This window comes from Oncorhynchus tshawytscha, unplaced genomic scaffold (genome assembly GCF_018296145.1).
Source record: "Oncorhynchus tshawytscha isolate Ot180627B unplaced genomic scaffold, Otsh_v2.0 Un_scaffold_4246_pilon_pilon, whole genome shotgun sequence".
NCBI classification, from domain to species: Eukaryota; Metazoa; Chordata; class Actinopteri; order Salmoniformes; family Salmonidae; genus Oncorhynchus; species Oncorhynchus tshawytscha.
Window position 1 is genome coordinate 925,622 of NW_024609831.1, and position 21,534 is coordinate 947,155.

Genomic DNA, 21,534 nt, shown 5'->3' on the forward strand with positions numbered 1-21,534 from the left:
TTCCTGCTTAAGAGCGGAAATGCTTGTTTAGGTTCCATCTCTGAATAATGATGCAGACTACATATAGACCTACATATTCATGAACTGCGGGTGGGAAGGAACGTCATGGTGACTTCCACGTGGAGTGGACAAACATCAACAAATAGGTAACTGACCGCTGTCAGTGTAGCTACCTAGCTAAGCTAATGTTAAAGTTATGTTGCTGTTTTTTTTAAACAACACCGTATTCAAAAGATTAGGCTATTCTGGAACTATAGTTGTCATAAACATTTAGGGAAACGCATTGCCACAGATGGAAACCAGTAACTTTAACTTCACATTCTATTGTTCTCTCTGAAGTTTGGGCATCTTCAATGAGAGATGTTTTTCTCCATTGTAAAGAACACAGTGCAACCTTTGGTAGGTAGTCATTGAACAAAGCCAAGTCAGAAATGGTCAATGTGCAAAACCAAGTCATATATATATATATATATATATTTCATTTAGTCAAGTCTTATGTAGTCATTGTGTCACACCCTGATCAGTTTCAGCTGTCTTGTGCTTGTCTCCACCCCCCACCAGGTGTCTCCTATTTTTTCCCCATTATCCCCTGTGTATTTATACCGGCCTTTTCTGTTTGTCTGTTGCCAGTTTGTCTTGTTTTGTGGGGTCTTACCAGTGTGTTTCCTGTTTTTTCTAGTGCTTGTTTTCTAGTCTTCCCGGTTCCAACCTTCCTGCCTGCTGTTCTGTCCCTTTTTGACTCTGCCTTGGACTATGAACCTCTGCCTGCCCCTTTGGATGCCCCTTGGTTATAATAAACATTCTGTGAACCGAACCATCTGCATCTGGGTCATATCCTGAGTGGTGATACATTGAGCAAAGCCAAGTTATTTTATATATATAGTCATTGAGCACAGCCAAGTCTTAAACTCTGCAAAAAATAAATGTCCTCTCACTGCGTTTTATTTAAGGCAAACTTAACGTGTAAATATTTGTATGAACTTGAGTCAACAACTGAGACAAACTGAACAAGTTCCACAGACATGTGACTAACAGAAATTGAATAATGTGTCCCTGAACAAAGGGGGGATCAGAATCAAAAGTAACAGTCAGTATCTGGTGTGGCCACCAGCTGCATTAAGTACCGCAGTGTATCTCCTCCTCATGGACTGCACCAGATTTGCCAGTTCTTGCTGTGAGATGTTACCCTACTCCTCCACCAACTTGCACCTGCAAGTTCCCGAACATTTCTGGGGGGGAATGCATTAGCTCTAACCCTCCGATCCAACAGCTCCCAGACGTGCTCATTGGGATTGAGATCCGGGCTCTTCGCTGGCCATGGAAGAACACTGACATTCCTGCCTTGCAGGAAATCATGCACAGAACGAGCAGTATGGCTGGTGGCATTGTCATGCCTGCAGGAAGGGTACCACATGAGGGAGGAGGATGTCTTCCCTGTAACACACAGCGTTGAGATTGCCTGCAAAGACAACAAGCTCAGTCCGATGATGCTGTGACACACCGCCCCAGACCATGACGGACCCTCTACCTCCAAATCGATCCCGCTCCAGAGTACAGGCCTCGGTGAAACGCTCATTCCTCCCACGATAAACACGAATCCGACCAGCACCCCTGGTGAGACAAAACCGCGACTCTTCAGTGAAGAGCACTTTTTGCCAGTCCTGTCTGGTCCAGCAACGGTGGGTTTGTGCCCATAGGCGACGTTGTTGCCGATGATGTCTGGTGAGGACCTGCCTTACAATAGACCTACAAGCCCTCAGTCCAGCCTCTCTCAGCCTATTGCGAACAGTCTGAGCACAGATGGAGGGATTGTGCGTTCCTGGTGTAACTCGGGCAGTTGTTGTTGCCATCCTGTACTTGTCCCGCAGGTGTGATGTTTGGATGTACCGATCCTGTGCAGGTGTTGTAACACGTGGCCTGCCACTGAGGACGATCAGCTGTTCGTCCTGTCTCCCTGTAGCGCTGTCCTAGGCGTTTCACAGTATGGACATTGCAATTTATTGCCCTGGCAACATCTGCAGTCCTTATGCCTCCTTGCAGCATGCCTAAGGAACACTCACACAGATGAGCAGGGACCCTGGGCATCTTTCTTTTGGTGTTTTTCAGAGTCAGTAGAAAGGCCTCTTTAGTGTCCTCAGTTTTCATAACTGGGGCCTTAATTGCCTACCGTCTGTAAGCTGTTAGTGTCTTAACGATCGTTCCACAGGTGCATGTTCATTTATTGTTTATGATTCATTGAACAAGCATGGGAAACAGTGTTTAAACCCTTTACAAAGACGATCTGTGAAGTTCTTTGGATTTTTACAAATGATCTTTTAAAGACAGGGTTCCTGAAAAAGGGATGTTTCTTTTTTTGCTGAGTTTAGGTATACAGTGTCCCATTATCAGCAACCATCACTCCTGTGTTCCAATGGCACGTTGTGTTAGCTAATCCAAGTTTATCATTTTAAAAGGCTAATTGATCATTAGAAAACCCCTTTTCAATTATGTTAGCACAGCTGAAAACTGTTGTTCTGATTAAAGAAGCAATAAAACTGGCCTTTAGACTAGTTGAATATCTGGAGAATCAGCATTTGTGGGTTCGATTACAGGCTCAAAATGGCCAGAAACAAAGTGCTTTCTTCTGAAACTCGTCAGACTATTCTTGTTCTGAGAAATGAAGGCTATTCCACGCAAGAAATTACCAAGAAACTGAAGATCTCGTACAACGCTGTGTACTAATCCCTTCACAGAACAGTGCAAACTGGCTCTAACCAGAATAGATAGAGGAGTGGGACGCCCTGGTGCACAACTGAGCAAGAGGACAAGTACATTAAAGTGGCTAGTTTGAGAAACAGACGCCTCACAAGTCCTCAAATGGCAGCTTCATTAAATGGTACCCGCAAAACACCAATCTCATTGTCAATAGTAAAGGGGCGACTCCGGGATGCTTGGAAGGCAAAACGCAGGAACTTCTTGACGCCTCTTATATCTCCTCTCCTGACAGCTCAGTGTTACCCGTGGTGAGAAGGGACAGAGAGGCTGCCAGAAGGGCAATATTATTCGCTGCTGCTACAGCCTGGACCTCTAGTGCAAAGGACTTCTCTACCAGCTGAGCTGTGAGCCGGTCCTTTGTTGTAGGTAGAGTGGGTTTTCTGGGTGACGGCCAGGAGCTCGTACCCGGTACGAGGTACGCAGCCATGGTGTCCTCGAGCCTGGGGATCCCCTGGGGTCGTCTGCCGTCCACTCTGGTGAATGGGGTGTAAAGATTTTTGCCGGCTCCCAGTGGCACCACCGCCCTTTTTGGTCTAGAGTAGGGGCCGCCCTCCATCATATCTACTTCCGAGTTGGAGAGAATGGAGGGCAGCGTGTCTCCAGCCATCTCGCTCAATGAGCCCCGGAAAATCAGAGCGCAGAGAGAGAGGCTGTTGCGTAGGAGAGGGCTGCTGAAATTTCAGAGCCCGTCTCTTCCTCGCCCAAGGATGAGAAAAACCTTGCACTCTCCATTGGGAGGGGGGGTTCGAGAGAAAAACCCAAACACTTCCCAATATCTTCGTCTTCTCTAGAGGCAACATGCTAGGGCATTCCGGGGGATCTGTGAGGCCGCCCCTAGCGTGCTGTGATCCTAGGCACACAAAACATAAGTTGTGTGAGTCTACAGTCGCCATAGTGGAGCAGCGACACTGAGCTCATAAAAGAGCTTTTGGGTTGGGTGGAAATGGTATGCTCATTTAGAAGGACGACGTCGAGGACTTGGAGATCGACAGCAGGTTCGTCCTGAGACTTATCTTCTCGGCTTCTTCAGTCCAGTCGCTGAAGATAATGGGAGGCTGATTGAGGGGAAGCATCCCCTTATATAGGGACACCTGTACTCCCATTGGCTGCAGTTGGGTGCATCGTTTTCTCTCAGGCTATTCGCTGCCTAGGCAGCAGGGGAAACCACCTCAGAGCAGAGCTCCCCTATGGGGTGGGGCTGCACATTATAGAACATGAATTATGATCTCTGGTTGAAAATATGCTGCGTTCAAAACAACTGGCAATTCGAAAAAATAAACCATGATGTCAGGGATCCTCAGGTCAGAAAGTCGGAGCTCTAGAAATGGGCCCGAGTTCCCGAATTGGAATAATTAAATGACCATTCAAACAATTTTCCCCCCCATTTATTTTCTGATTAACCGTTGTTTAGAATGCACTGAAGTCTGAGTCTTCCAAGCTCTGAGTTGTTTTAAACGTACATTTCAACATAATGATATTCTACCGCGGGTGCCAGGAGTGGAGACGGCCAGTGTCACTATCAAATCAAATGTTCTATCAAACAATTTTTTGGGGTCACATGTGCGGAACACAACAGGTGTAGTAGACCTTACCGTGAAATGCTTACTTATGAGCCCTTGACCAACAATGCAGTTCAAGAAATAGTTAAAATATTATTTACCAAATAAAAAAAAGTAAAAAATTCAATAAAAAGTAACACAATAAAATATCAATAACGAGGCTTTATACAGGGACTACTAGTACTGAGTCAATGCAGATTTTTAAGCAATTGAGCCGAGCAAACAAATTGAAATCGTGCTTGGTCTAACTACTGTTATGCACCTTATTAAAGCGGCAATCTGCTATTGGTACATACATTTTTGAACTTTTGAATTAATTATATATACATCCATTGATTCTTAAAGACTATAAATTCTAATTGCACTATGAGATTACTTCAACTGTCAACCCCATCAGAACCCAAAATATAAGCTTGTTTTATTCCATTGTTTTTAAATGTGTAATTGTAAACAAAGACTGCATAGCCTCCAACCATGTCTAAAACTATCATTTTTATATCATGGATGGTGGTGCATCCATAGCTCTGTCTATAAATGTGAGTGTGGTTACATTTTTCCAGCCCCATTCCTCAGCTGTTTACCAAATCAGTTGTGTCCACTTTGTTGTTTGAACTACAGATTGCCTAGATGGTTGCATTCACACAGGCAGCCCAATTCTTATATTTTTTTCACCAATTGATCTTCTGACCAATCAGATCAGCTCTGAAAAAGATCTGATGTGATTGGTCAAAAGACCAATTAGCGGAAGAAAAATCAGAACGCAGCTGCCTGTGTAAACTCAGCATTTGTGACTTTCTGAAAAAATTGCCACCTCCCCTTATTATCTCTTGCTATTTAGTTTCACTTTCTCTTTGCTATTAAAACAGATCACTTCAAACCACAACTGCAGTACAGTCAACAGAAAAGAATCCCAGAGCTGCAGGGTAAGTCTATTTTCCTCATTTCATTTGACAATTCATGTTCAATATGAACACCATAACTATCATTTACAGTTGGGTGGGTGTCGTGAAAGGTTTTGTGATAGAATATTAAATTATATCTACAGCAGGAATAAAACAGTACACTTGGTTAAGTGGAAACTGGTAGTGCAGAATTGAATGGAATGTTTTTTAGGTGAGTAATTCTATGAATGTAGAATAGAACAGGCAGTAAGTACATTTACAATAACACATTACTTTCACTGTCTAATTACAAGAAATCATGTGGTTCAGTGGAAGGACTAGGGTGGTAAAGTGCTCTAGAGCTGGATACTGTGAAAGATAAGAGAGTGAAAGTGAAAGTTTAGAATGTGAAATAGCTTCACGCTGATGTATGCAGCTCACACCATGGAGAAAGATCAAATCAAATTGTATTGGTTGCATACATATATTTAGCAGATGTTATTGCAGGTGTAGCGAAATGCTTGTGTTATCTAATCTAGTAATATCTAACAATTCACGACAATCAAAAAGTAAAATAATGGAATTAAGATATATATAAGACAGACGGTTTGCACACTGGTTGATGTACATGTTTTCCTATCCTGAATGTATCTATCTAGACTAATAAACCCCTTTGTCTGTTCTTTCACTTTCTATAGATCCATGTTGGAACACAGAGGTCATTTTCAACAGGACTCTTTTGTATAATGTCATATTTTGATGAAGGGGTGCACTATAAAGTAAATGGTTAAACCTACAATGCTCTTATAGCTGGCTGAACTATGAACCAACTATCCATTGTGCCAATTAACAAAAACATTAACATTTATCAATGACCTTTCTGACCTTAAATCAGTGGCACACAAGATGAAGTACTACACAGTTGAGACTGGCAATACTTTGGATTCTCACATTCAGTTTATGAGACGACTCAACAACACCACAAGATGTTTTACGGAAGTCAAGTCTCCAGAGGAGAGTGATGTCATCATGGCTTTCTGTCCCATCGTCTCTCGCGCCGGGACTGATATTGAAGCAGCACTGCAACAGATTCCAAGTACAGTAACTCATCCCAAATATGACTTCCTAAACAATGTTATTTCCCTCTATACCAGATATTCTCTTTCCACACCAGATTTACTCAAAATGTACCAAAGGCATGAATGACATGACTACATTGTTTATTTGAGAGGCTTATTGGTTTATTTTGAGGTATTCCCACATTCTCTTTCTTGACAGAGGGTAAAGATGTCATTCTGGTAGTGCTGCATCACACCTTCAACCCAGACGACACTGTACCTTACAGCAGCAGACTAGTGACCAGAAGTGATGTAATACTCACAGTGGACTGTCTGTTCCATGAGAGACTGGGAGGACTACTGGACTGTCCTCGCAATGATGCAGCAGTCAGAAATATTAGGCAGAAGTTTGACACAGTGGACTGTCTGTTCCATGAGAGCCAGGGACTACTGGACTGTTCTCGCAATGATGCAGTAGTCAAAAAGATTAAGCAGAAGCTTGACATGGTATGATGTCAATTAATCATCATTTTGAATACAGTATCTCTGTATTTGATGTACTCATTCTTCCTCTCCTTTATTTTACAGACCAGAAGTTGTGGCTTCCCAGCTTGGATTCTAAACGGTGTCATGGTATGTCAAATCATTGCAAATGATAAAAGTAACTATACATCATCAACTACTATAATGAACAAAAATATAAACACAACATGCAACAATTTCAAAGATTTGACTGAGTTATAGATCATATAAGGAAATCAGTCAAATTGAAATAAATGAATTAATGGAGCTGTTAAACAACAGTCAGAACTGTTTTGGATCTGACACAAGTCATTATTCTCTTTCCAGTGGGCAGTGTCTTCAGGCTACAACTACGTTTTCATTCACAGTAGGTTCTATTGTGTGGTCATTCATGTGGTCAATGTGATACAGTAATCATCACAGGTCAAATCAGCACTAACATCTTGTGTTTTTTGTTTCCTAATCTTTTCAAGATACACGTCCCTCTACAAGGCCTCGTTCTGGCAATCTATCTGTGATTTGGAGCAATATAATGGTTTGTCAAATCATTGCAAATGATAACACTACAGATGTAGGATCTTAATTTGATCACTCTTTTGTTGCTGAAATGCAAACGAGTAGTGTATTTGCGTTTTAAAAAGGCTTCTAAAGTTTGTAATTTCCACTATGAAGTTTCAGACTTGATTTGCCCTAACAAAGAATATCAACCCCTATAAAAATGTCCATGAACTATAATCCACATAACAATTCACATTTCCTGTTGCTGCAGAATTATAGAAGTGAAACGTATGGATGGTGTCTGTCATAATGGAGCTGTTAAACAAGAGTCAGTACTGCTGTGGATCTCACACAAGTCATTTTTCTCTTTCCAGTGCACAGTGTATTCAGTCTACAGCTACCTCTGTACACGGCTTTCATATGTGAAGGCGCGCTTCTGGGACAATAATTAGGTTCCAGTAGGTTCAAAGTAGGTTGTAGGTTGTCATTCATGTGGTCATTGTAATTAGAATAACCATCACAGGCCAAATCAGGACCACTAACATGTTGTGTTTTCATGTTTTCTAATCTTTTCAAGATCCACATCCCTCTTCAAGACCTCGTTCCAGAAGTGATGAAAGCAGTTCCACTTTTGTACCAACAATGAAGACATGCTAATAGTTTTTATGGATTCCATCTTTAATTCATGGTCTACTTAAGAAAATGTCTTTACTTTTGATGGTAAGAGCACTTGCAGGTGTAATGTATAGAAATTGGGGCCGATATTAAAAATGTTAATAAAAATGAATGGAAAATAATAAAGAAGAAACAGGATCTGTGGAAGGGGATGCATCTCAACATCACTGCTAGTTTGCACATACATCATACTTCTGACACCAGTGTAGCAAACAGTGGGGGTAACCTGGGTTGCTTGACGCAAGAAAAACTTGCTAGCCACAAACTCAATAGGGATAGCTTTCTCTTTTCGAGGAGTTTGGAACAGGCATACAAAGGCTTGACTTTTTCCAATAGTTCGATGACTAAGCTGAGCTAAGCTAAACATTTTTTGTTCATTTTTTTCACCTTTATTTAACAAGGTTGGCCAGTTGAGAACAAGTTCTCATTTACAACTGCGACCCGGCCAAGATAAAGCAAAGCAGTGCGACACAAACAACACAGAGTTACACACGGTGAGGGAAAAGGCATTTGAACAAAACATTGCATTCTGAGATGTGACCCCTGGTCGGATTGTTGAAGTCAAGGTGGCTGTAAACACACAATGGAGAAGAGAGCATGAAATAGGCCTTAAATTAAGTTCCTTATTCAATAAAATCCTTAAAGGGCAACTCCACCACTTATCAACCTCATTTTCAGCATAATACAAGCACAATACCTGTGTCAACATTCACTATATATACAAAAGTATGTGGACACCCTTTCAAGTGAGTGGATTCGGCTATTTCAGCCATTCCCTTTGCTGACAGGTGTATAAAATCAAGCACACAGCCATGCAATCTCCATGGGAGAACATTGGCTGTAGATTGGCCTTACTGAAGACCTCAGTGACTTTCAACATGGCACCATCATAGGATGCCACCTTTCCAACAAATCAATTTGTCAAATTTCTGCCCTGGTCAACTGTAAGTGCGGTTATTGTGAAGTGGAAACATCCAGGAGCAACAACGCCTCAGCCTTGAAGAGGTAGGCCACACAAGCTCACAGAATGGGACTGCCAAGGGCTGAAGCCTGTAGCGCGTAAAACCCCCTCTGTCCTCGGTTGCAACACTCACTACTGAATTTCAAACTGACTCTGGAAGCAACACAATAACTGTTTGTTGGGAGCTCCATGAAATGGGTTTCAATGACCGAACAGCCACACAGAAACCTAAGAGCACAATGCGCAATGCCAAGCGTCAGCTGGAGTGGTGTAAAGCTCGCTGCCATTTGGACTCTGGAGCAGTGGAAAGGCGTTCTCTGGTGTGATGAATCCTGCTTCACCATCTGGTAGTCCGATGGACGAATCTGGGTATGGCGGATGCCAGGAGAAAGCTACCTACCCCAATGCATAGTGCCAACTGTAAAGTTTGGTGGATGAGGAATAATGGTCTGGGGCTGTTTTTCATGGGTCGCGCTATGCCCCATAGTTCCAGTGAAGGGAAATCTTAATGCTACAGCATACAATTATATTCTAGATGATTCTGTACTTTGTGGCAACAGTTTGGGGAAGGCCCTTTCCTGTTTCAGCATGACAATGCCCCTGTGCACAAAGCGATTTGGTTTGGTGATGATGAATATGTGGAGGAATTGCCGTTGAAATGAAGTTCCTTGTTCAATAAGTGTTCAGCAGTAACATACCATTTTGCTGAAATGTTATACAGCCTGGGTAGGAAGTGTACATTCATACAGATGTCTGATACACAGGATCACCAACAACTGAGTGATAGTCTTGTATGAACTGTTATGTGCATGTAACTCTCAAAATAAAGGAAACACTTGAGTAAACGATGGATGCAAAGTATATTAAAAGCAGGTGCTTCCACACAGGTGTAGTTTCTTAGTTTATTAAGCAATTAACAATCCATCATGCTTAGGGTCATGTGTAGAAATGCCCAGTTGCCCATTGTTTTGGCTACCATGGATAGAAGAAGAGATCTCAGTGACTTTGAACAGAGAGGAAGAGGCGAAGTGAAAGGGTCCAATCACATGTGGGAATACTACATTCTGTTTATTAAGCAGACCGCCTGCCTTCTCACCTTTGGGACATCGACTCCCATTGTTAGGGTGGAGACAAGAACATCTCTTCATTATATACATATATATTCTGCTTTGAAAGAGAGGTCTCAAAGGATTATAGTGGGTTTAAGGGGTATTTGTGTCGGTCTCAGTCACCAGGCTCAACCCAATTGGACACTTATGGGAGATTCTGGAGTGGCGCTTGAGCAGTGTTCCATCAACAAAACACCAAATCATGGAATTCCTCCCCAAAAATGGTGTTGCATTCCTCCGAAAGAGTTCCAAACACTTGTACAGTCTATGCCAAGGCGCAATGAAATGGTTCTGCTGGTTTGTGGTGTCCCAGCGCCCTGTTAAGACACTTTATGTTGGTGTTTTCTTTATTTTGGCCTACCTGTACTTGACCTTATATTAAAGGACCCACCAGAGGACAATCTGCCTACTGCGGGAAATTCTTGTTTTGGATCCACCTCCGAAATATGACCAGACAATTTACAGGCTTACATATTCATGAATTGTGGGTGGGAAGAAATGTGGTGGCTGGTGATTTTTCCATGTGGAGTGGACAAACATCAACAAATAGGGAACTGACAGTTGTTAGTGTAGCTACAGTGCCTTGCGAAAGTATTCGGCCCCCTTGAACTTTGCGACCTTTTGCCACATTTCAGGCTTCAAACATAAAGATATAAAACTGTATTTTTTTGTGAAGAATCAACAACAAGTGGGACACAATCATGAAGTGGAACGACATTTATTGGATATTTCAAACTTTTTTAACAAATCAAAAACTGAAAAATTGGGCGTGCAAAATTATTCAGCCCCTTTACTTTCAGTGCAGCAAACTCTCTCCAGAAGTTCAGTGAGGATCTCTGAATGATCCAATGTTGACCTAAATGACTAATGATGATAAATACAATCCACCTGTGTGTAATCAAGTCTCCGTATAAATGCACCTGCACTGTGATAGTCTCAGAGGTCTGTTAAAAGCGCAGAGAGCATCATGAAGAACAAGGAACACACCAGGCAGGTCCGAGACACTGTTGTGAAGAAGTTTAAAGCCGGATTTGGATACAAAAAGATTTCCCAAGCTTTAAACATCCCAAGGAGCACTGTGCAAGCGATAATATTGAAATGGAAGGAGTATCAGACCACTGCAAATCTACCAAGACCTGGCCGTCCCTCTAAACTTTCAGCTCATACAAGGAGAAGACTGATCAGAGACGCAGCCAAGAGGCCCATGATCACTCTGGATGAACTGCAGAGATCTACAGCTGAGGTGGGGGACTCTGTCCATAGGACAACAATCAGTCGTATATTGCACAAATCAGGCCTTTATGGAAGAGTGGCAAGAAGAAAGCCATTTCTTAAAGATATCCATAAAAAGTGTTGTTTCAAGTTTGCCACAAGCCACCTGGGAGACACACCAAACATGTGGAAGAAGGTGCTCTGGTCATATGAAACCAAAATTGAACTTTTTGGCAACAATGCAAAACGTTATGTTTGGCGTAAAAGCAACACAGCTCATCACCCTGAACACACCATCCCCACTGTCAAACATGGTGGTGGCAGCATCATGGTTTGGGCCTGCTTTTCTTCAGCAGGGACAGGGAAGATGGTTAAAATTGATGGGAAGATGGATGGAGCCAAATACAGGACCATTCTGGAAGAAAACCTGATGGAGTCTGTAAAAGACCTGAGACTGGGATGGAGATTTGTCTTCCAACAAGACAATGAACCAAAACATAAAGCAAAATCTACAATGGAATGGTTCAAAAATAAACATATCCAGGTGTTAGAATGGCCAAGTCAAAGTCCAGACCTGAATCCAATCGAGAATCTGTGGAGGGAACTGAAAACTGCTGTTCACAAATGCTCTCCATCCAACCTCACTGAGCTCGAGCTGTTTTGCAAGGAGGAATGGGAAAAAATTTCAGTCTCTCGATGTGCAAAACTGATAGAGACATACCCCAAGCGACTTACAGCTGTAATCGCAGCAAAAGGTGGCGCTACAAAGTATTAACTTAAGGGGGCTGAATAATTTTGCACGCCCAATTTTTCAGTTTTTGATTTGTTAAAAAAGTTTGAAATATCCAATAAATGTCGTTCCACTTCATGATTGTGTCCCACTTGTTGTTGATTCTTCACAAAAAAATACAGTTTTATATCTTTATGTTTGAAGCCTGAAATGTGGCAAAAGGTCGCAAAGTTCAAGGGGGCCGAATACTTTCGCAAGGCACTGTACCTAGCTAGCACGCTAACCTTAGCTAGTTATCTTGCTAACCGTAGCTAGCTAATGTTATTTGTTGTTGCTGTTTTTTTACTACACCGTATTCAAAAGATTAGGCTATTCTGGAGCTGGACTTGTCATAATCATTTAGGGAAAAGCATGGCCACAGATGGACACCAGTATCTTTGTCTTCGTGTTCTATTGTTATCTCTGAAGATTGGGCATCTTCAATAATAGATGTTTTTATCCATTGTAATGGACACAGTGGAACCTTTGGTAGGTAGTCATTGAGCAAAGCCGAGTCATATATACAGTCATTGAGCAAAGCCAAATCATCTAGTCATTGAGGAAAGCCAAGTAATAAATAGACATTGAGTAAAAGTCATAGAGTCAAGTCATAGATACAGTAATTGTGTCACAACTGGATCTGTTTCACCTGCCTTGTCCTTGTCCCCACTCCCCACCAGGTGTCTATTTTTTCCCCCATTATCCCCTGTGTATTTATACCTGTGTTTTCTGTTTGTTGCCAGTTCATCTTGTTTTGTCAGGTCTTACCAGCATGTTTTCTAGTCTTCCTGTTAAAGACCTGCCTGCCTGCCACTGTGTCCCTTTTTGACTCTGCCTTGGACTACGAACCTATGCCTGCCTTTGACCTGCCCCTTTTGTTATGAAATATTCTGAGAACCGAACCATCCGCCTCGTGTCTGCGTCATATCTTGAGTGTGTGATACAAGTGATACATTGAGCAAAGTCATACATACAGTCTGAGCAAAGCCAGGTCAGCCCATGGACTGGAGTTTAAAAAGTTTTCCACCATTGTTTACACACGTTTTGTGCTGCCATCAATTTAGACAGTAACAGATTATTTTAATTACGGTGGTTAAAATGGCTTTTGATTGTGTTCCATGGTGTTTATCGCCCCCTAGTGGAACTTTCTGGTACTTAGACTACGGAAACAAGTAGAGTTGTCGTTCTGCACGCAGAGAAGCAGCTAAAGCTAGTGATGATAAACTTATTGATAGAATTGCTTACTTATCAATGTTAGTTGGTTGCATTTACTCACAAATTGCCTTTCATGTATGCCGTCAGCTGTATTAGGTTGCTCGTGTGTCATAAACAAATTGTTAAACATACAATACTGTAGTTTTGTTACTGTTTCTAGTGTAATATGCTTTATTGTACAGCGGTGTTTGCACATTAGTGTAATGAAAGGGGTTGGCTAGTTGCTGCTCATATGGTAATTGGCTATCTGGTTTGGTATACCAGATACATGGGACCATGGCACTTGCTTTGTATTTATGCAACTTACTGTATAATGTACAGCTACGGTATGTTGATGGGAATTGAATACTGAAGTATATTATTCTGCATTTTGCAGTTTCACAATATATTCATTCAAGAATAGTCAAGCCTTGGGAGTTTTATTGAAGACTTAGTTATCTGTCTAGTTTTGCATGGGAACCCAATTCGAGGGCAGAAAACGTTTGAATCTTTGGGCCATTTCCCCAAAACACAAAACTCCAAATCTCTAGCAAAAGCAAACACGGCATTCAAAACAGCTTAATTTCTTTCCAAAATAGTTTGTTGAGATCTGTCTACCAACCAACACACTGATGTGCTCAAAACAAAACACTAAGTATATCCTATCAGTAGGTTTATGCCTTTTGCATTTAAGGTGTTACACTGTAGCCGGTTGTGGAAGATTGTTACAGTATACTCAAATATACATAAACAAATGCAATACAGTAACAAAAACATTCATTTATTTCCAAAATGCAGTATTTTTGAACACTTGTGTTTTGTATGTAACACTTTCCATACCCAACAGGAGAAAACCAGGCAAAACATTCAGTAAGATATAGGATTTTCTGTACAAAAATGAAAGTGGCTCATTATTTCAAAAACACATGCAAAATGTAAGAAAAAAGACATTTGGCTGCGTCCTGCCTCCTATTTTGGTCTGGCCACAGCACATCATCCACATCACAAGTGATGTTCTCCCTGGCTAAACAACGGGGAAATAATCTTCTGGAGTGACGGATCCAGCCGCCGAAAGCCTCCACATCAACTTCACCACATGCATCCTCCATTGCCTGGAGAAAAGGCATGTGTGCGAGGGGATGATGATCACACACCTTCCATCGCCATGCTGGGAAAAAAAACATTCAATAGGGTTTAGTAATGGGGAATATGATGGGAGGTACAGAACAATACATTCTGGGTGGTTAATGAACCAGTTGTGGACCAGAGCAGCCTGGTGGATACTCACGGTGTCCCAGATGACAACATACCTGGGCTGCTCTGGTCCACCCCTCTGCTCAGCTGGAATGAGGAAGCCATGTAGTGTGTCCAGGAATGTGATGAGAAGGACGGTGTTGTAGGGACCAAGGTTGGCATGGTGATGGAGGATGCCTCGCTGGCTAACAGCTGCGCACATGGTGATATTCCCTCCACGCTGTCCAGGGACATTCACAATGGCACGGTGGCCAATAATGTTCCATCCCCTTCTTTTGGCTAGGTTGAAGCCAGCCTCAATGTACCTATAAACATTCTGAATTGCAGCGGCATCCAGCTACAAGACTCTCTGAAACAGACAAGACAATATGTGACATAGACCTAGAGCAGTCAATATGGTGAGGCATAATACACTGGATTACAGTACTGTGATGTGTCTATACAGTGCTGATATGGTAGTAAATTCACAGTATAGTACTTACTTGCACATTTTCATAGCACTGTTCTTGAACCATCTGAGTTTTGCTGAAATGGCACTCGGTACACCTGTTTCATCCAGATTCGGTTGTGCTGTAATACACGGTCCAATGTAGACAAGCCCACCTGCTGAATGTTATTGAATATTGTGTTGTCTGCAATTATGTGGTTCTGGATTTTTCGTAGTCTAATGGTACTGTTTGCTACCACCATGTTCTCAATAGAGATCTACTGTTCTGGTGTGAACAGCCGGTGTCTTCCACCATGGCCTGACCGTCTCAGTTCTGGTGTGAACAGCCGGTGTCTTCCACCATTGCCTGACCGTCTCTGTTCTGGTGTGAACAGCCGGTGTCTTCCACCATGGCCTGACCGTCTCTGTTCTGGTGTGAACAGCCGGTGTCTTCCACCATGGCCTGACCGTCTCTGTTCTGGTGTGAACAGCCGGTGTCTTCCACCATGGCCTGACCGTCTCTGTTCTGGTGTGAACAGCCGGTGTCTTCCACCATGGCCTGGCCGTCTCTGTTCTGGTGTGAACAGCCGGTGTCTTCCACCATGGCCTGACCGTCTCTGTTCTGGTGTGAACAGCCGGTGTCTTCCACCATGGCCTGACCGTTTCTGTTCTGGTGTGAACAGCCGGTGTCTTCCACCATGGCCTGACCGTCTCTGTTCTGGTGTGAACAGCCGGTGTCTTCCACCATGGCCTGACCGTCTCTGTTCTGGTGTGAACAGCCGGTGTCTTCCACCATGGCCTGACCGTCTCTGTTCTGGTGTGAACAGCCGGTGTCTTCCACCATGGCCTGACCGTCTCTGTTCTGGTGTGAACAGCCAGTGTCTTCCACCATGGCCTGACCGTCTCAGTTCTGCAGAAGATCCACAAATATGATAGGTTACAGTAAGCTAAAATAATCTATTTTCTTTCCATATGAAATTACATTACTGTAACATTGACCAACAATCACTGAGTAACAAAGGCCTACTGATATGTCAGACTGCAGTATACTACAATATACATACATAAAGAGCATAATGTAGATGGTAGGTAACTTACCGGTTGTCATTTCTGAATGAACGGATGATAGATGCAACCGTGTAGCGGCTCAGGTTGGACTGAACTCTGCCCAGCCTCCCTCATACTCAATCAATGGTTGAGCACATGGTCAACCAATGTGGCCCTGATCTCATCTGAGACAACTTTGCTTCCTCATCCTCCCCGTCCTCCTCATCCTCTTCCTCCCCGTCCTCCTCATCCTCTTCCTCCCCTCACTCTCACCTCTAGCTCTAGCTCTTGCTTCTCCATTGACTTCCATTTTCCTCCAAAACAGGAGAGCTCATCTGTGGCCTTTTATAGTGCTAAAGCTCTGATTTCTAAGTGAACAATTCAGCAACTAGTGTTTACACCTGTGAGGAGTGGGTGTTGCCAATTGGTGTATAGAGCTTGGCATTGTGATTGGCATTGCTTTCCAAAGGGACTAAAGAGATTTAAATGTTGAATGCTGTGCCTAATGTAGAGAACTGTGTGTAGTGTTTTGCAAAAAGTGTGATATAGAATTGAAAAGCAGGAATTGTGTTTGCGATTTTGCAGACTTGGTTTAGGGATTTGGTACATGAGTTTCAGGTTTCGGTGATTGCGTTTCAAGTTCCACTTTTAGTGTGTAAACAATTGGGAAAAACTGTAATCAAAAAGTATGAGTGACCTAAGCGACTTTGAGCGTGGTCTGAGTGTAGGTGCCAGGCACACCGGTTCCAGTATCTCAGAAACGGCTGGCCTCCTCGGCTTTTCATGCATAACACTGTCTAACACTTTTACATTTTAAAGTCGTTTTCTATTCTTTACTTTTACTCAAGTATGACAATTGGGTACCTTTTCCACCACTGCCGGTACCGAGTCAATGTACGGGGATACATAAGTCAATGTACGGGGATACATAAGTCAATGTACGGGGATACATAAGTCAATGGACTAAAGATGAGCTTCCACCATGTTGTTTCACCTGTCAAGTTTTTCCAATCAGTGCAGATGAAGGGGATGAGAGGACAGATTTTTAAGAAATTGAGATGAGCAAACAAATTGAAATCGTGCTTGGTCTAACTACTGTTATTTACCTTATATTAAAGTGGCAATCTGCTATTGGTACATACATTTTTGGACTTTTGAATTAATTATATATACACCCATTGATTCTTAAAGACTATAAATTCTAATTGCACTATGAGATTACTTCAACTGTCAACCCCATCAGAACCCAAAATATAAGCTTGTTTTATTCCATTGTTTTTAAATGTGTAATTGTAAACAAAGACTGCATAGCCTCCAACCATGTCTAAAACTATAATTTCTATATCATGGATGGTGGTGCATCCATAGCTCTGTCTATAAATGTGAGTGTGGTTACATTTTTCCAGCCCCATTCCTCAGCTGTTTACCAAATCAGTGGTGTCCACTTTGTTGTTTGAACTACAGATTGCCTAGATGGTTGCATTCACACAGGCAGCCCAATTCTGATCTTTTTTCCGATCAGCTCTGAAAAAGATCTGTTGTGAAAAGATCTGATGTGATTGGTCAAAAGACCAATTAGTGGAAGAAAATCTGAATGCATCTGCCTGTGTAAACTCAGCATTTGTGACTTTCTGAAAAAATGGCCACCTCCTCTTATTATCTCATGCTGTTTAGTTTCACTTTCTCTTTGCTATTAAAACAGATCACTTCAAACCACAACTGCAATACAGTCGATAGATAATAATCCTACAGCTGCAGAGTAAGTCTACTTTCCTCATTTAATTTCAAATTCATGTTCAATATGAACACCATAACTATCATTTACAGTTGGGTGGGTGTCATGAAAGGTTTTGTGATCATTTAATATTCTATGTTTACAACAGGAATAAAACAGTACACTTGGTTAAGTGGAAACTGGTAGTGCAGAATTGAATGGAATGTTTTTTAGGTGAGTAATTCTATGAATGTAGAATAGAACAGAGGCAGTAAGTACATTTACAATAACACATTACTTTCACTTCTAATTCCAAGAAATCATGTGGTCCAGTGGAAGGACTGAGGTGGTGAAGTGCTCTAGAGCCGGATACTGTGAAAGACTAGAGCAAAAAAAGTGCATGTTTAGAATGTGATATAGCCTCATGCTGCTGTACACAGTTTGCACTGTAGAGAAATATATTTTATCTTCATGGTTTGCACACTGGTTGTAGTTCTCCTATCCTGAATGTATCTATCTAAAAAAACATTTGTCTGTTTATTCACTTCCTTTAGATCCATGTTGGAACACAGAGGTCATTTTCAACAGGGCTCTTATGTATAATGTCATATTTTGATGAAGGGGTGCACTATAAAGTAAATGGTTAAACCTACAATGCTCTTATAGCTGGCTGAACTATGAACATTGTTCCATTTGACAAAAACATTCATACTTTTATCAATGACCTTTTTGACCTTCCTCTTTGTTGTCTGTTTAAAATCAGTGGCACACAAGATGAAATACTACACAGTTGAGACTGGCAATACTTTGGATTCTCACATTCAGTTTATGAGACGACTCAACAACACCACAAGGTGTTTTACGGAAGTCAAGTCTCCAGAGGAGAGTGATGTCATCATGGCTTTCTGTCCCATCGTCTCTCGCGCCGGGACTGATATTGATGCAGCACTGCAACAGATTCCAAGTACAGTAACTCATCCCAAATATGACTTCCTAAACAATGTTATTTCCCTCTATACCAGATATTCTCTTTCCACACCAGATTTACTCAAAATGTACCAAAGGCATGAATGACATGACTACATTGTTTATTTGAGAGGCTTATTGGTTTATTTTGATGTATTCCCACATTCTCTTTCTTGACAGAGGGTAAAGATGTCATTCTGGTAGTGCTGCATCACACCTTCAACCCAGACGACACTGTACCTTACAGCAGCAGACTAGTGACCAGAAGTGATGTAATACTCACAGTGGACTGTCTGTTCCATGAGAGACTGGGAGGACTACTGGACTGTCCTCGCAATGATGCAGCAGTCAGAAATATTAGGCAGAAGTTTGACACAGTGGACTGTCTGTTCCATGAGAGCCAGGGACTACTGGACTGTCCTCGCAATGATGCAGCAGTCAGAAATATTAGGCAGAAGTTTGACATAGATCCTATGGTATGGTATCAATTAATCATCATTTTGAATACAGTATTTCTCTATTTGATGTACGGTATTCATTTTTCCTCTCCTTTTTTTACAGGCCAGAAATTGTGACTGTCTAGCTTGGATTCTAAACGCTGCCATGGTATGATAAAAAGTAACCATACATCAGCAACTACTATACTGAACAAGAATATAAACGTAACGTGCAACAATTTCAAAGATTTTTACTGATTTCCAGTTCATATAAGGAAATAAGTCAATTGAAATAAATTCATTAAACAATCATCTATGGATGGTTGGTCACAGATACCATAAAAAAAAAGAGGTAGGGGCGTGGATCAGAAAACCAGTCCAAATCTGGTGTGGCCACCATTTGCCTCATGTTGCGTGACACATCTCCTTCACATAGAGTTGATTTAGGCTGTTGATTGTGGTCTGTGGAATGTTGTCCCTCTCCTCTGTGCGAAGTTGCTGGATATTTGTGGGAACTGGAACACGCTGTTGAACATGTTGATCCAGCCCCCCCAAACATGCTCAATGTGTGACATGTCTGTTGAGTATGCAGGCCATGGAAGAACTGGGCCATTTTCAGCTTCCAGGAATTGTGTCCAGATCCTTGCGAAATGGGGCAGTGCATTATGCTGAAACATGATGGCGGTGGATGAACGGCACAAAATGGGCCTCAGGATCTCCTCACGATATATTTGTGCATTAAAATTGCCATCGATAAAATGCAATTGTGTTCGTTGTCCATAGCTTATGCCTGCCCATACCATAACCCCAATGCCACCATGGGGCACTCTATTCACACTGTGAACAGAGTGGCCATTGAAGGTAAGCATTTGCCCACTGAAGTCGTTTACGACGCTGAACTGCAGTAAGGCCAAGACCCTGGTGAGGACGACGAGCACGCAGATGAGCTTCCCTGAGAAATTCTTTGGTTGTGCAAACCCCCAAACCCAAAAGTTTCCTCAGCTGCCTGGGTGGCTGGTTTCAGACGATCCTGCAGGTGAAGAAGCCGGATGTGGAGGTTCTGGGCTTGTGTGGTTACACGTAGTCTGCGGTTGTTAGGCCAGTTGGACGTACTGCCAAATTCTCTAAAACAACATTTGAGGCGGCTTTTGGTAGAGAAATGAACATTCAACTATTTGGCAACAGCTCTGGTGGACATTCCTGCAGTCAGCATGACAATTACACACTCCCTCAAAACTTGAGACATCTGGGGCATTGTGTTATGTGATAAAACTGCACATTTTAAAGTGGTGTTTTATTGTCCCCGGCACAAGGTCTGTGTAATGATCAAGCTTTTTAATCAGCTTCTTGACATGCCACACCTGTCAGGTGGATGGATTATCTTGGCAATGGAGAAATGCTCACTAACTGGGATGTCAACAAATGTGTGCACAAAATCTGAGAGAAATAAGCTTTTTGTGCATGTGGAACATTTCTGGGATCTTTTATTTCAGCTCATGAAACATTGGACCAACACTATATGTTGCGTTTATGTTTTTGTTCAGTGTTAATGAAATATCTTCTTGTCTAGTGTTGGGGAGATATCTGCCATAATGTAGCTATTTAAAGAAAAGTCAGAACTGCAGCGTATCTCTGAAGCAGACAGGTCACTTTTAAATCGTTATTTTCTTTCCAGGGGTTACTGTCTTTATGCCGCAACTGCCCTTGTATGGTGTTTTCTTACATGATGGGGCTCATCTCAGGCAAAAGTAGGTTCCAGTAGGTTTAAGCATTCATTAATATCGTCATTGTAATTACAGTAATCATCACAGGTCAAATCAACAACTAACATCTTGTGTTTTATGTTTCTTAATCTTTTCAAGATCCATGTCCCTTTGCAAGACCTCATTCCAGAAATGAAGACTATTTACATTTGGCCCAACTATGAACATGTGATAATATATAGTGTGACTCCTGTAAACGTGATGATCAATTCCCTTAGAGAACAAATGTTATGGATTACATCTTTAATTGCATGTCATTTAGGCCTACTTGAGAAAGTACAGATAATTTACAGTGGTAATGTATGGAATTAGGCCTGGCTGTATCAATGTAACAATAATATGGAAATAAAAAAGAAACTGGATTTGTGGAAGGGCACGAGTCTCAACATCACTGGTTATACCCTAGAGTAAAAACAATGTATATATTTCCTGAGTTTTCTTATATCTCTTAGATATAGGACAGACACTTCAAAACCTTATTACTTATGATTTTTTTGTGATTTTTTTGCCATTTATGCATGTGTTATTCATTGCGTTTCTATAGGCTATAGTAGTAAAGGCCAATTCAATATTTTATCAAATAATTAAACAAAAATATTATATAGCTAAAGGGGTCCCCCCCAGCTTAGACGTTTAAGAATTAAAACGATAGTACATGTATCCCACTTCTGACACCGGTGTAGTGAACAGTGGCAGAACCCCATTTGCCTGACTCAAGGAACACTTGATAGCCA

General features: G+C 41.9%; 2 protein-coding genes across 9 annotated transcripts; both read left to right on the plus strand.

Annotated features, from left to right (window-relative positions):
* LOC112244223 lies at positions 1-8,073 on the plus strand. 3 transcript variants are annotated; one of them, XM_042319382.1, is made up of 10 exons: positions 1-146; positions 5,180-5,236; positions 5,893-5,912; positions 6,090-6,290; positions 6,473-6,759; positions 6,841-6,885; positions 7,102-7,141; positions 7,248-7,309; positions 7,647-7,741; positions 7,850-8,073. In XM_042319382.1, the coding sequence occupies exons 1-9, from the start codon at positions 106-108 to the stop codon at positions 7,722-7,724; spliced, it is 831 nt and encodes a 276-aa protein (XP_042175316.1). In that variant the 5' UTR covers positions 1-105; the 3' UTR covers positions 7,725-7,741; positions 7,850-8,073. The 3 variants fall into 3 exon arrangements, with proteins under 3 accessions (XP_042175316.1, XP_042175318.1, XP_042175317.1); XM_042319384.1 differs by lacking the exon at positions 1-146 and having other exon boundaries at positions 5,174-5,236; positions 5,893-5,973; XM_042319383.1 differs by lacking the exons at positions 1-146; positions 5,180-5,236; positions 5,893-5,912 and adding an exon at positions 5,369-5,426.
* Positions 8,074-17,547: 9,474 nt separating this feature from the next.
* Positions 17,548-21,176, plus strand: LOC121846164. 6 transcript variants are annotated; one of them, XM_042319388.1, is made up of 8 exons: positions 17,619-17,679; positions 17,804-17,868; positions 18,189-18,269; positions 18,398-18,598; positions 18,781-19,076; positions 19,162-19,206; positions 20,713-20,785; positions 20,900-21,176. In XM_042319388.1, coding segments are annotated over exons 3-8 (681 nt in total). In that variant the 5' UTR covers positions 17,619-17,679; positions 17,804-17,868; positions 18,189-18,268; the 3' UTR covers positions 20,965-21,176. The 6 variants fall into 6 exon arrangements, with proteins under 6 accessions (XP_042175320.1, XP_042175324.1, XP_042175323.1 ...); XM_042319385.1 differs by having other exon boundaries at positions 17,623-17,679; positions 18,189-18,208; XM_042319386.1 differs by lacking the exon at positions 18,189-18,269 and having other exon boundaries at positions 17,548-17,679.
* The last annotated feature ends 358 nt before the right edge of the window (positions 21,177-21,534 follow it).

What these genes read in the sequence shown, in the direction of transcription:
- LOC112244223 (XM_042319382.1), top strand. Translation starts at nt 106, where the DNA reads ATGGTGACTTCCACGTGGAGTGGACAAACATCAACAAATAG. An exon ending in GGACAAACATCAACAAATAG is followed by an intron (nt 147 to 5,179) that starts GTAACTGACCGC and finishes CTATTAAAACAG; the next exon opens with ATCACTTCAAACCACAACTG. An exon ending in CAACTACGTTTTCATTCACA is followed by an intron (nt 7,142 to 7,247) that starts GTAGGTTCTATT and finishes AATCTTTTCAAG; the next exon opens with ATACACGTCCCTCTACAAGG.
- LOC121846164 (XM_042319385.1), top strand. An exon ending in GGATTCTAAACGCTGCCATG is followed by an intron (nt 19,207 to 20,712) that starts GTATGATAAAAA and finishes TTTTCTTTCCAG; the next exon opens with GGGTTACTGTCTTTATGCCG. An exon ending in GGGGCTCATCTCAGGCAAAA is followed by an intron (nt 20,786 to 20,899) that starts GTAGGTTCCAGT and finishes AATCTTTTCAAG; the next exon opens with ATCCATGTCCCTTTGCAAGA.